This window comes from Lampris incognitus, chromosome 8 (genome assembly GCF_029633865.1).
Source record: "Lampris incognitus isolate fLamInc1 chromosome 8, fLamInc1.hap2, whole genome shotgun sequence".
NCBI lineage: Eukaryota > Metazoa > Chordata > Actinopteri > Lampriformes > Lampridae > Lampris > Lampris incognitus.
The window spans coordinates 35858080-35874004 of NC_079218.1; the positions used below are offsets into that span (position 1 = coordinate 35858080).

Sequence of the window (15925 nt, forward strand, 5' to 3'; positions counted from 1 at the left end):
GCATTTTCACCCACAGAACTGCCGCTCACTGGATATTTTCTCTTTTTCGGACCATTCTCTGTAAACCCTAGAGATGGTTGTGCGTGAAAATCCCAGTAGATCAGCAGTTTCTGAAATACTCAGACCAGCCCGTCTGGCACCAACAACCATGCCACGTTCAAAGTCACTTAAATCACCTTTCTTCCCCATTCTGATGCTCGGTTTGAACTGCAGCAGATCGTCTTGACCATGTCTACATGCCTAAATGCATTGAGTTGCTGCCATGTGATTGGCTGATTAGAAATTTGCGTTAACGAGCAGTTGGACAGGTGTGCCTAATAAAGTGGCCAGTGAGTGTACGTCGGTCTAACAGAGTGGGCATTCAAAAAAGAGGTTTAATGCAGACATGTGCAGCTTTAGAAACAACCGTTAAAAGAATGTAACCCCTTTAAGCCATTATATTTGGTCACTGGCAGACAGAAACATTAATTATTCAACCACCTGGAAAATTCTCTTAAAAAACAAAATCTATTCAACCAGTAGTAAAATGTGCAATCCATGTCTAACTGAAAAATACTTTTTCATTTGCAAACCAGAAATGTCCACATTGAATAAGAGGAATGAACTGGCCAGCAGTTGCAGACATAGATATAAGCACCTATTTTGTAATTATAAATAAATCATGACAATAGACAAATACCATTAACCTTGTATGCAACCTACCCCCCCACCCCCAAATGGATGGTTAGTGATCACATGTTTTTGAATTTTTGAATGTAGGCACTTCCCCCTTCCCCATTGGACATTGTGCATGTGATGTGCATGACGAGGCAATACATGTTATGTTCTTTCCAGGGTAACTCTCTCTCTCTCTCTCTCTCTCTCTCTCTCTCTCTCTCTCTCTCTCTCTCTCTATATATATATATATATATATATATATATATATATATATATATATATATATATACAGTGCATCCAGAAAGTATTCACACCCCTTCACTTTCCCCACATTTTGTTATGTTACAGCCTTATTCCAAAATGGATTAAATTCCTTTTTTTTCTCATCAGTCTACATACAATACCCCATAATGACAAAGAGAAAAAGGTTTTGTAGAAATTTTTGCAAATTTATCAAAAATAAAAAACTGAAATATTGCATGTACATAAGTATTCACACCCTTTACTCAGTACTTGGTTGAGGCACCCTTGGCAGCGATCACAGCCTCAAGTCTTTTTGGGTATGAAGCTACAAGCTTGGCACACCTATATTTGGGGTATTTCTCCCATTCTTCTCTGCAGATCCTCTCGAGCTCTGTAAAGTTAGATGGGGAGTGTCGCTGCACAGCTATTTTCAGGTCTTTCCAGAGATGTTCAATGGGGTTCAAGTCTGGGCTCTGGCTGGGCCACTCAAGGACATTCACAGACTTGTCCCGAAGCCACTCCTTCGTTGTCTTGGATGTGTGCTTAGGGTCGTTGTCATGTTGAAAGGTAAACCTTCGCCCCAGTCTGAGGTCCTGAGCGCTCTGGAGCAGGTTTTCATCAGGGATCTCTCTGTGCTTTGCTCCATTTATCTTTCCCTCGATCCTGACTAGTCTCCCAGTTCCTGCCGCTGAAAAACATCCCCACAGCATGATGCTGCCACCACCATGCTTCACTGTAGGGATGGTATTAGCAAGGTGATGAGAGGTGCCTGGTTTCCTCCAGATGTGACGTTTGGCATTCAGGCCAAAGAGTTCAATCTTGGTTTCATCAGACCAGAGAATCTTGTTTCTCATGGTCTGAGAGTCCTTTAGGTGCTTTCTGGCAAACTCCAAGCGGGCTGTCATGTGCCTTTTACTGAGCAGAGGCTTCCGTCTGGCCACTCTACCATAAAGGTCTGATTGGTGGAGTGCTGCAGAGATGGTTGTCCTTCTGGAAGGTTCTCCATCTCCACAGAGGAACGCTGGAGCTCTGTCAGAGTGACCATCGGGTTCTTGGTCACCTCCCTGACCAAGGCCCTTCTCCCCCGATTGCTCAGTTTGGCTGGGCGGCCAACTCTAGGAAGAGTCCTGGTGGATCCAAACTTCTTCCATTTACGAATGATGGAGACCACTGTGCTCTTCGGGACCTTCAAAGCTGTAGACATTTTTTTGTACCCTTCCCTCTATCTGTGCCTCGATACAATCCTGTCTCAGAGGTCTACAGACAATTCCTTTGACTTCATGGCTTGGTTTCTGCTCTGACATGCACTGTCAACAGTGGGACCTTATATAGACAGGTGTGTGCCTTTCCAAATCATGTCCCATCAATTGAATTTACTAGAGGTGGACTCCAATCAAGATGTAGAAACATCTCAAGGATGATCAGTAGAAACAGGATGAACCTGAGTTCAATTTTGAATGTCATAGCAAAGGGTGTGAATATTTATGTACATGCAATATTTCAGTTTTTTATTTTTAATAAATTTGCAAAAATTTCTACAAAACATTTTTCACTTTGTCGTTATGGATTATTGTGTGTAGATTGATGAGAAAAAAAGGAATTTAATCCATTTTGGAATAAGGCTGTAACATAACAAATTGTGGGGCAAGTGAAGGGGTGTAAATACTTTCCGGATGCACTGTATATATATATATACACACACACACACACATATATATATATATATATCAACACGGATGTAGGAAAAAGCATTAGCAGCTGATGAGTGCGAGACGCACGAAACAGGCCTGTACTGCAATGTATTAAAATCTTTTTTCCTGTATCTGTGTTTTATATATGTATATATATATATATATATATATACACTCACCGGCCACTTTATTAGGCACACCTGTCCAACTACTCGTTAACGCAAATTTCCAATCAGCCAATCACATGGCAGCAACTCAATGCATTTAGGCATGTAGACATGGTCAAGATGATCTGCTGCGGTTCAAACCGAGCATCAGAATGGGGAAGAAAGGTGATTTAAGTGACTTTGAACGTGGCATGGTTGTTGGTGCCAGATGGGCTGGTCTGAGTATTTCAGAAACTGCTGATCTACTGGGATTTTCACGCACAACCATCTCTAGGGTTTACAGAGAATGGTCCGAAAAAGAGAAAATATCCAGTGAGCGGCAGTTCTGTGGGCGAAAATGTATTGTTGATGCCAGACGTCAGAGAAGAATGGCCAGACTGGTTCGAGCTGACAGAAAGGTAACAGTAACTCAAATAACCACTCATTACAACCGAGGTATGCAGAAGAGCATCTCTGAACGCACAACACGTCGAACCTTGAGGCAGATGGGCTACAGCAGCAGAAGACCACACCGGGTGCCACGCCTGTCAGCTAAGAACAGGAAACTGAGGCTACAATTCACACAGGCTCACCAAAATTGGACAATAGAAGATTGGAAAAACGTTGCCTGGTCTGATGAGTCTCCATTTCTGCTGCGACATTCGGATGGTAGGGTCAGAATTTGGCATCAACGACATGAAAGCATGGATCCATCCTGCCTTGTATCAACGGTTCAGGCTGCTGGTGGTGGTGTAATGGTGTGGGGGATATTTTCTTGGCACACTTTGGGCCCCTTAGTACCAATTGAGCATCGTGTCAACGCCACAGCCTACCTGAGTATTGTTGCTGACCATGTCCATCCCTTTATGACCACAGTGTTCCCATCTTCTGATGGCTACTTCCAGCAGGATAACGCGCCATGTCATAAAGCTCGAATCATCTCAGACTGGTTTCTTGAACATGACAATGAGTTCACTGTACTCAAATGGCCTCCACAGTCACCAGATCTCAATCCAATAGAGCACCTTTGGGATGTGGTGGACCGGGAGATTCGCATCGTGGATGTGCAGCTGACAAATCTGCAGCAACTGCGTGATGCTATCATGTCAATATGGACCAAACTCTCTGAGAAATGTTTCCAGTACCTTGTTGGATCTATGCCACAAAGGATTAAGGCAGTTCTGAAGGCAAAAGGGGGTCCAACCCGGTACTAGCAAGGTGTACCTAATAAAGTGGCCAGTGAGTGTATATATATATATATACACAACATTAAATTACAAACATTACATGTGGCTGCAGTTAGTTACTAGCATTTTGTTTTGTTCGGTGCATACATTTATGCAAATCTCCAAATTATCAGGTTTCTGCCTATCAGTCTCATACTATCTACTGAAAAAAGTGTGTCATATGGCACAAAGGTAGCACTATTAACTCTTTCCCATGTCTTGCTGAAATTACTTTGTAAAGTACTGTATTCTAAATTTGAAAAATTGCAGGTGAGCCAATTTTCAGGTTTTCACATTTTTTTTTCATATCTAGAGTACATGTGACATAAAATGGAAATATTGTACATGTGGTCTGCAGGTTACTGATATTCCTAAAGCCTTTTGCACTTTTGAGATTTCTATTCAACACAAAAATCTATGCAATAATGCCAGATTTTAGATCTCTACAGTAACATATGACCCACATTGCACATTTACTCTGTGTATACTGATAAATATTTGTGCTTGTCCCACTGAAAGTCACATATCATTTTAACCCAGGTTATGAAGAAGTGCCAAGTTTTAGGTTGGGCATTTGGATAATATGAAACTTACTCTCAAAAGTTGCTTTAAAGGGAACTTTTTCTTGTTTGGATTTCAATACACCCACAGCAGCTGATTATCAAATAAAAGTGAACATTACTTTACTCATTCATCTCATTCCCTCTGCAATAATGAGAAATCATACTTTGTACATGATGTTTTTCCCTTAATCATTATTAAGGTATGTAGTTAATTAGGTAATCCTTGTCTTTATAATACATCCCCTTCTATCCTATTTTAACTGCTTTATCTTCTAATGACAGACAACAAAAACCAAAACAGGAATAACCAACGAGTAGCTGACTCAAGTCAGTCCAGTTTGCAAATGCAGGTATAAGGAATATGTAGTGGAAAGGATTATCTCACGAAAAAGATAAAGAACATCATCCATCATTATGATTGTAAAAAAAATGAGAGTTTCCAAGAATATCGATAAGAGTGTTACCAATACAAGAGTACCTACCTATCTAGGAATATTAGGTAAGGGGATAAAAGGGATTTAGGCCATGATAAGGATCCTTACGCATATTGCAAAACATGATAGATAGATAGAAAAAAATAACTGCTAAATATAACTGTCACAATAGAACATCTGCTCAATACAAAATCTGTAGAATTTGGATCTCTGCCATGCAGTATTACCACAGTTGATATTGCACTACTAAAATTTACAGCAACTGTAATTGTTAGCATGCTTGTCATACCAGTTGTTATTTTTTAGTATTTTTTTAATACTTTATTAATCCCCATAGGGAAATTACACTCTGCATTTCGCCCATCCTAGCTGTGTAGCTAGGAGCAGTGGGCAGCTGCCGTGCAGCAGCCAGGGACCAACTCCAGCTCATCTTGCCATGCCTCGGTCAAGGGCACAGACAGGGGTATTAACCCTAACATTACTAACACTATTAACCCTAATGTCTTTTTTGATGGTGGGGAAAACCGGACCACCCAAAGAAACCCCATCACAGAAACGGGGAGAACATCCAAACTTCACACAGAGGACAACCTGGGGTGACGCCCAAATTTGGACAACCCCGGGGTTCAAACCCAGGACATTCTTGCTGTGAGGCGACAGCACTAACCACTGTGCCACGGTGCCACCCAATCGTATCGATTGGTATCGTGGCTTTGGTGTGTTATTGTTTGTGCCATTGATACTTTTTCTGCTTTGTAAATATTGTTAGCGTTCTTGGGCCATGGCACTTTCACCACATAGAAATGAACCGTTAGCACAATAGAGTTATTCTAATGTTTTCAATCTGAAACTGAATCCAGACCACTGTGAAAGCAGGGCCTGATTTTGTGCCATAGCTGGAAATGAAGGGCCTAAAAGTGGTTCAGCGAGCTCAGCCATTACACCTGCCATGAATTAAATAAACCAGCAATCACAAACTCAGCACCATGTGCTCTTGTCTTGGCAGTTGAGTCAGGGGTCAACAGTCAGGGGTCAACATTCACATGAAAGATGGTCGCTTGATCTAGCAGAAATTAGACAATGAGAAAAAGGAAACTAGAAGGAAGACCATATACTATTAGTGTATCTGCATATGTTCAGCCATGTCTCAAGCCCAACTTCTCCCATAGTAGGTGAGACTTTGCCACAACCTCTGTTCCGTGCTTGAAAAATTAAATTACACATTCTGACTGATGCGATAAGCATCGTTCTCCCAGTGCTATGTGTACCATAAAACAAATATCTATAACTATTTGCAACTACAGTTTGATCCAGGTGTGCTATCAACTAAACTGCCAGCAGAAAGTACCTGGACATCTCCATGGTGTCCTTGGTCAGATAGACAATCCAGTAGACCAGGTTGAAGGCCCCAAATGACAGAGGGAAGAGGATGCGGGAGTATTTGTCGATGATGCTGGTGCCAGTCAGCACATTGTTGGCCGGTACTGCTGATCCCTGCTGAAGGAAAGCCTGGGTGTTGACCGGTGGGTTGGGAAACGTCTTGGCTGGGCGTTCAAACAGCGGGGCAGAATTCATCCTTTTCTTTAACACACTGCTGGCGTCCACCTGGGCGAGGAAACGAGGCAAGAAAAGAACAACAGGATGCAAAACCATGTGAATTGAATTTTACTGAATGTAGTGTAGTGCATGTAAATTGCTTGTCATGAATAAAAAATGCACACTTTCCACACATACAATCATCCCAAATGATATACAAACAGAATAAAAATTATGTCCTTGAAAGGCTTCTGAATTAATAAGAAACACACTGTCGTCATGGCTACGCAGAACTATCTGGCTCCTGCATCAGAGCACCTCATTATAAACGTCATACAAAGAAAGCCTCAATGAAAATCAAAGCAATTATTCAGCATCCTTCTGAATGCAAGTTCCATGCTTAAACACATGAGTTGTTATAAAAAAGGGGATTTGCATGAAACTGTTTGCACGTGTGTACAAGAATCCTACTGTGGCATACAAATGGGTCAACAAGGCAATAAGGGTCAACAAAAAGGATCAATTGTGTCCTGCTTTTGGTTCAATGTGATTTTAATCAAAATAACCATGAACCTATCTGAAACATTGCTGATACTGATTAATTCATCAATAGCCATTTCTTTCTCTATTGGCGGTCTGAATCAACTTTGAGTAAACCAGTGTGTTTCCAACACATGATCCCTGCACCGGTAGTTTTAAATCAGATATGAGTGGTGACAGAGAGACTACATCTGGAAAATGGGTCAAGACAAAAGTTGCCACCAATATGTATGTACAGTGTGGCGAGAGAGAGGCAGATGACGTTTCATCATCCCTTCAGTAAATCGAAGATAACTGTACATAATCCCAAGGCCTCCTCCCCAGCTTTCAGATGGCTTATGGAAACCAAGAACCAAAGACAAGGATTAAACTGTAGAAACACAGAACAGCAAGAAATATAAATATAAAAGACCTTCTGGGATAAAGCTGCAACTGCCCCTCAGCTCCTCCTTCTTCAATCTAATACAGCTAAAATGTACCTTTCTTCCTCCCTGGAAACATAAAACTTTCTTTGTGGAAACCAATTGGTTTCTAAAACACAAGACCATCTCTGGATGCTTTGTAGTAGCAGGGGTAGCTTGGCTGCAGCAGCATTACAGAGGGACAAAGGGAAAAAGAGAAAGATGTTCTATTATGATAAAAGTTTAAAAAAAAATCTCTGTGGACTTCATTAGCATGAGACATTTCCCACTTCACTGTGGAAAGTAATAGACAAAAAAAATATTATCAGAGTCTCCTAAAAAAATGAAGCTAAAAAGAGAAAGTAACAGGGACTTATGGGGATCTATCGTATCCGATATGGTAGTCTGCTAGGTTGCAATGTGCTATAACACTGCCACATGCAACTACCAAACAGGGACACAGCTACCTATTTGTTGAGGGGTATGCAACATCAGCATCATTAATACAGTCATTGGACCACAGCCGTAACGAATAAGTAGCCTTTCTTTTCTGTGTGACTGTACCTATTTTAAATGACTAAACAAAGATGATTGACAATGAAGACACATTTCCATATCTTCAAGGCTTAGCATTTTCGGTTTTTATTTTTCAAAGCCATCCAGCATGCCGAATTTCACCACAAAGAGGACACTGTTACATAACCTCACACGAACAGGAACAACTTTTGGATCTGTGGAAACATAAAATCCAGGTGAAAATCAGTTTAAACTGATCTGCTCCTTTTAAAAAAATCTGGGTATTTTTTGGTGAAAATCGGTAAAAACCGAAAATGCTGGCCTTGCGGATCTTTCTGTCCCCAGGGTAGATTTTCAAGGAAATTTTTTTTTTGAAAAAAACAATTATTGTATTTTTTAGAGTTAGGTTGTGTTAGCTATGAAAAAAAGATTTGTGTCTCAATGATGATAGTTTAATACTTTTTCAGTATGTTGACAATTCAAATGTGCCAGAATTTCATTGTTTTGGGCTTGTCACCAACCCAGACTAATAAAGTAAAAAAAAAATGCTTAAATTCATTAAAGCTTTACTTTGCATTTTATCATAATAATTTAAAAAGACAAATTTCAAATTCTTATGGTTTATATATGTGCAATGTGCACATTGTTATAGTTAAATATTGCTGCCACTCATACATCTGTCGTTACCATCACACCAAACATTTTAGAGAGCGACAATGTTGTTGCCATGGAAATGATCATTGCCAGAGGCAGGTGACCAGTCATGGCAGAGGCATGACTTTTTCACGTCCACAAATGTAAGCAATTTGAAGATTTGTATGTCCTGATCTCAGAGTATGTTTATTAGGCGTCATTACCAAACAAGTTACTAATTGAGTATTTCAGTTCAGAAATAGGAAATTTCAGTTTCCATCCATTATCCCAGCCGCTTATCCCAATGGGGGTCGTGGGGATGCTGGAGCCTATCCCAACAGTCATTGGGTGGCATGTTAGCTAAGAAGTTAGGTTAGCAAGTCTAAGACTTAACCAACTGTTTCTCCAAAAAGTGAAAATTGTCATTACCATAGCATGTTTCTTTTACAGCTTTGAAAATAAAAGCATCACAATATCAAACTTATTTTGTAGGACGATCAAAGCTATGCTATGATATTTGTTCCAGACCAAAGGAAACAAACTGATTTTAAAGAAATGTATTTTTTATTTTTTCAAAAGTTCAAAAGCCAAAAGTGCCCCAAATTGAAGAATCACCCCATATGTATATTTTTAATCATTGTTGTGATGCATTCACATAGCACCCCTATGTGCTGCATATGTTGCATACCCCATTTTTGCACCTCTGCTACAACAGATTAAAACCTTTAACTCTTTGAGGGAAATCATTGTTTTCTTCTTTTTTTTAATCTCTACTTAATTGACAGAATGATTGATCAAACCGACTGTATATGGCAAGGTTACTGTAAAACTCAAATGTTGACCCTTGCCCTAGTGACACAACCTGTTGCTTTCATGCTGGTCTCGGACCACATGCCTCGGTTTCAAATCCGGCCACAGAACTTTGTTACATGTTATACCTGCTCTCTCTCCTCTTTCCAAACACTCTTCACAATTACGTCTAACAAAGCAAACACGTTTTATTTTTATTCGACACATGATAATGTTTCAAAGTTGCATTAAAGCAAAACAAGCCTTATTTGTAAAAATACCTTTTGTGATGAGTTCTAACTGTTGAAACAAGCATTATCTCCCAACACCGGATCAGTTCTCTAATAGTCAGTTGAAATGAACAGTCAGTGAGTATACCAAGATAGCCAATCAGAATTATAATCAGGAATCACGATAAAAGTGGGACTGTGGTCCTATAGAAACGTTTTTATTTTTGGTCTTGCTGGTTGGCAGGAATCCAGTCCCAGTTATACCAGTTGTGAACACTGGCTGTCTATTACCATGACAACCCTCCAATCACGCGCACACACACACACACACACACACCACCAACATAGTGGTCAGGAAGTAACACAAGAGGCATGTGCATTGTGTGTTGTGTGTGTGGTATTGGTGGCATGTGCAACAGCTCTGGTATCCATACTACTTTTGATAATGACAACAGGCTTATTTGGCATCTACCAAATCCCTCAGGGATCAGCTCCTCCTCTCTGTATCCCCTGCTCCAGATTTCAGAAGACCCACTTACATGCAGGGAGGATTGGCTGGAGACTGAGAGATTGATGGTATGTGAATGTGTGTGTGTGTGTGTGCGCGCGCGCGCATGCGCGCGCACAATGGAATAAGAGTCAGGGGGTGCACGTATCGCTGCATTCAGCGTGTGTATGTTTTGAAGGCACATCTGGGTTTGTAGGCTACATCCATCCATCCGCCTTTCCATCCATTATCTATACCGGCTTAATCCAATTTAGGGTCACTGAGAGCTGGAGCCTCATATGTGAAATTTTCAGTAGAATCTACACTAAAGGGCATCTGGGTGGCATGGCGGTCTTTTCCATTGCCTACCAATATGGGAATTATCGGTTCGAATCCCCATGTTACCTCCGTCTTGGCAGGACGTCCCTACAGACACAAATGGCCATGTCTGTGGGTGGGGAGCTGGCTGTGGGTATGTGTCCTGGTCGCTGCATTAGCACCTCCTCTTGATGGTCAGGGTGCCTGTTCGAGGTGGAGGGGGAACCGGGGGAATAGTGTGATCCTCTCACATGCGCTACGTCCACCTGGCCAAACTCCTCACTGTCAGGTGAAAAGAAGTGGCTGGCGACTCCATATGTATCAGAGGAGTCATGTGGTAGTCTGCAGCCCTCCCCAGATCGGGAGAGGGGGTGGAGCAGCGACCGGGATGGCTCAGAAAAGTGGGGTAATTGGCCAGGTACAATTGGAGAGAAAAAGGGGTAAAAATCCAAAAAAAAAAAGAAAAAAGAATAATAAACAGAGATTTATAAAAAAAATATGCCAAATCCTACACCCTTTCTATTTCCAATTCCCAAACTAACTTAAAACTGTGTGCAGATACACGACCACCTTGTCCCACCCTGTTACAGCCAAAAATGGATGTTGAAACACGCAACTGCCGCTGCGGGCTATGTGTGGCAAATTGTGGTCACTCAGCCACTCATGGATGACCTGAGAGGGACGTCTGCTGTTGCCCCCTTTCTCGATGGACACTGACTTGCTCAACCTACATGTGCAGTACAGGTACGCCGTGGGTCTGGATGGTTTGATGTTTGTTTAATATTCAAAGGCAGAGTAATGGCCCATGTTCCTCATTAAATCCAATCACAACATCTGAATGGAAACCTAAAAAACACATTTTAACTGAATGTTTTTTAGCTGGACTAATCAACAGGAAGGGAATGTGAGCATGAGAACATGTAAACTTGACATAGAGAGGCAGGAATTGAAGCCAGGATCCTCTTGCTGTGAGGTCACACTAATAAACCACCAAACTGCCCATGTTTGTGCGTGCTTTTTTTTTGTGAATTTTGCACGAATCTGCATATTTGCATGTAACAGGGGGTAATGGTCATGAAACAAACACAGAATAAATTGGTTATCTTATCAGATTGTGTTTTACAATTTATCCGGCGTGTCACTGGAATCTGATTTGAGCTGGTGAAAAATGTGTGACTGGAGAACAAGAACAAGAGCAATTACACTACCTGTTCAACAAATGCAAATAAGGTCAGTCACCATGGGATATGGCCAGGAGAGCCACGCAGGATACATTGTGTTGTCGCTGCATTAGAGAAATGGATTAAGGACCGTGAATGGCTTGTGGGGCTTTACCAACCTATAAGGTTGATATAACTTTGATACAGGCAGGGTTAGATTCCTGACACCTGTGGCAGAGCACCTCTGCTCTACATTTCCTCTGTCTTTTTTTTTTTTAGATTCCCCCTTTTTTTTCTCCCCAATTTTATCTGGCCAATTACCCCACTCTTCTGAGCCGTCTTCCACCCCCTCTGCCAATCTGGGGAGGGCTACAGACTACCACATGCCTCCTCCGATACATGTGGAGTCGCCAGCCACTTATTTTCACCTGACAGTGAGGAGTTTCACCAGCGGGACGTAGCACGTGGGAGGATCACGCTATTCCCGCCAACCCCCCCACCCCCCCGAACAGGCGCCCCAACCAACCAGAGGAGGCACTAATGCAGCGACCAGGACACATACACACATCCGGCTTCCCACCCGCAGACACGACCAATTGTGTCTGTAGGGACACCAGACCACGCCAGAGGTAACACGGGGATTCAAACATGTGATCCCCATGTTGGTCGGCAACAGAATAGACCACCACACCACCCGGACGCCCACCGCATCTGTCTTGCTGTCTTATCTCTTGTGCCGTAATGTTTTCATGAATACAAACAACAACAACAACATTCAACAATGGCAACACTTTGCATAAAGGCACTGGCATGCAGGCTACATGCATCCCAGTCTATTTGGTTTCAATGTCTATGTATGAACTGGAAAGATGGTTCACTGTGTTAACTCCCGAATCCATGTGGACTATTTTTCTCTAACTTGGGCCATAACAAGCGCTCATAAGAGAACACGGGACTTTGAATCGTGACGGGGGATGGACATGTTGATTCCCATGGCTGCTGTTCTTTTCTGTTCATTTCTCTTTGTGATGAAAATTTCTCCATCCTACATACTGCATCTGGTGAAAGCAGTCTTCTTCTATGATGCATCTCTCCCACTCTCACAGCCTTTCACTCACACACGCACACATGCATATGAACACACACGCACGCACGCACACACACACACACACACACACACACACACACACACACACACACACACACACACACACACACACACCAAACCCTGCCCCCACTTTCATCTCTCACATCACGTTCCACAAAGGATTGTGCCGGCCCATGAGCCCCCCACCGTCCCCCGCCTGCCTTCTCCAGAGCCTGCAATGATCTGCTTGGATATTCCCTTAATCTATGGCTCTTACATAATCTGTGGATACGCTGTTCACTGAGCCACTGGCTGTCCCCTTGTGTCAATCTCCAGGGTTATCACATAGTTAAGGGGCAGGACAGGGCTCGGAGAGAGAATGGATGGATGGCTGAGTGGATGGATGGATGAGCCAATGGATTCTAGATTAATGGATGGATGAATATAGTGTGACAATGTTGTGTGTGTGTGTGTAAATGGTAAATGGACTGTATTTATATAGTGTTTGTCTAGCTACAACAGCAACTCAAAGCACTTTACAATCAATGAATGCCTCACATCACCCATGCACACACAAACTCATACACTGATGGCCATGCAAGGCGCCAATCAGCTCATCGGGAGCGGTTAGGGCTTAGGTGTCTTGCTCAACGAAACCTTGACATTTTTGCAAGGCGGAGCCGAGCCTCGAACCAGCAACCCTCCAGTTACCAGGCATCCTGCTCTACCTCCGAGCCACTGTCACCCCATGTAAGGAAAATGGAGGATGGACATCAGAGGCGCAGCAGGGGGCTAGAGCAAAGGAGGAGATAGAGATAGAGGAAGAAAAGTATGGTGTAAATCACGTGTGTGTGTGTGTGTGTGTGTGTGTGTGTGTGTGTGTGTGTGTGTGTGTGTGAGAGAGAAGGAATAGGACTTTTTCTCTCAGGATGTAAGAGAGATTGCATTTGCACAAATTGTGCATGGTGTTCGATCGTCGTCAGATCAGCAAGTGAGTAAACGAGTAAGAGAAGGAAAAAGGGCCAGTGACCAAAAACAAGGAGAAGGACAGAAAGGGAAAGAGAGTGAAACCAACAGAAACACAAGAATGAGACCGATGGACAGTTTGAGGAAAATGACAAAAAATACAACAACAAAAAAGCAAATGAAGGCAGAAAAAGAGGCGGAGATGCAGGAAAATCAATAAACAGGGAAGAAATGAGAGAATGAGATCATCTATATAAGGAGACAGAGAGGCCTTAAAGGGACATACCGGTGATTTTGCACGTTCTAGTACAAATGGTGTATACATGACATTGCTCCTGACCGAAGAGTAATGTCGTGTTTTAGACTTTTTGGATATATTTTTCCTACCTTCCAGGGAACTGCTGTTTTTGATTCATCTCAGCACGGTATGAAAATCAATTTGAACAAACTTGAGACGCTTAATCCATCACATTGAAAATTCAAATTTGAAAGCTACACTATCATCATGGGACAATTCAATCAAAGACATGGACCGTCATGAAAAGCACTGCGGGTGGTGTGCTTCAGTGGATTCAGACAGTCGAGCTTTTAGAGTTGGCAACCGAACAGCAAATTTTTTTTTCCCACGCAATAAGCTACCGAATCTACATTGTCCTTTTCTCAGCATCCATGTCTGATTATTATCCATGTTCTGGATTTGATTGTATGACAACATAGCCTGTGAATGCAACGCTATTCAGCGGCTTAGCCTCATAACTCAGACGTCTGGGCACACGGGACTGCACCACCCAGAAAACGTCTACATAGTTTGTGCTTTCAATTGTGTTGCTCCAGGATGGCAAAACTTTGATAAAAAAAAAATTTTTTTTAAAATGCAATGTCTTATTTTCCCCCCTTTTTCTTCCCAATTATAAATGGCCAATTACCCCACTGTTCCAGGCCATCTCGGTTGCTGCTCCACCCCTTCTGCTGATCCAGGGAGGGCTGCAGATTGACACATGCCTCCTCTGATACATGTGGAGTTGCCAGCCGCTTCTTTTCCCCTGCCAGTGAAGAGTTTTGCCAGGGGGACGTAGCACGTGGGAGGATCACAACATCCCTCCCCCCCAAACAGGCACCCCGACTGACCGGAAGAGGCATTAGTGCAGCGACCAGGACACATACCCACATCTGGCTTCCCACCTGCAGACACGGCCAATTGTATCTGTAGGGACGCCCGACCAAGCCGTAGGTAACACAGGGATTCGAAATGGCGATCCCCGTGCTAATATGCAATGGTATAGACATGACACCTGGACACCCTAAATTTAACATATTTTTTGTCTCTGCAAGTTGATTTTAATACTATACCTTTTTTCATACCATAGAGAAATGGTATTCATTGGTTCCTGGGAAGGTAGGTAAAACACTAGGGTATGCTTTGGAAGATGGTCAGTAGTAAAATATAAACCATTTGTAGTTAATCGGTTAAAGCATGCAAAAACACCTGTCTGTACTTTTAACTGGACAGGAAAAGTGAGACAGATGCTAACCAAGAGACAGACAAAGCTAGCTAACTAGAGACAGACGGAGTGAAAAAGACATGGGGCAGGGAAAACTATGTGAAACAATGAAGTGGACTTACTGAGGAAACCTCACCATCGCCCCCTGTGGCTGTGGCTACAGCCACAGCCTCCTGGGCTGCTGCCTTCATGGCTGCCGCCTTGCGGAGCTCCCGATTAGCCTGCAGCGTGGAGAAGTAGTTGACGGCTGCGAATTCAATCAGGGCGGAGAAGACGAAGGCAAAGCAAACAGCAATGAACCAGTCCATGGCTGTGGCATAGGAGACTTTCGGGAGCGAGTGGCGAGCACTGATACTGAGCGTGGTCATGGTCAGGACAGTGGTGATGCCTGCATACAAGGAGTAGATACAGAGGTTAGAGACTTAACAAAGGGTATGAATACATCTAGATGTTTTTTTTTCACAACTTAGTGAGATTAGTGGGCTTCACCCTGATTACATTTTGCTATCATAAGTATACTGTTGATTGCTGCTTATCTGCATCTTAAGTTTGTCTGACTAAGCCCCTGATAAAAGCATTCTAAAGACATTTTTACTCTTCAGTAATGTCAGGACTACAGTACACGACATTGTTACATTGTACTAGGCCCAGTTTATTTCATATTGCTAAAACATCAAGTACATTGGCTGAATTCCAATTGCTAATTATCTACAGAGAGGAAGGGTTTTTTCAGAAAGAAACAGCAGTAGATCCATCAACACCGGTTGTGAGCTTAAACAAGGTGGTTATAAATTGCCAGT

At 42.5% G+C, this 15925-nt stretch overlaps 1 protein-coding gene across 1 annotated transcript in view; it reads right to left on the reverse strand.

The window, feature by feature from the left end:
- Window positions 1-6286: 6286 nt before the first annotated feature.
- Window positions 6287-15925, reverse strand: part of gabra6b (gamma-aminobutyric acid type A receptor subunit alpha6b) — a 33090-nt gene continuing 23451 nt past the window's right edge. Inside the window, 2 exon segments of the mRNA XM_056284290.1 lie at window positions 6287-6565; window positions 15248-15513. Coding sequence (XP_056140265.1) covers window positions 6287-6565; window positions 15248-15513 — 545 coding nt within the window.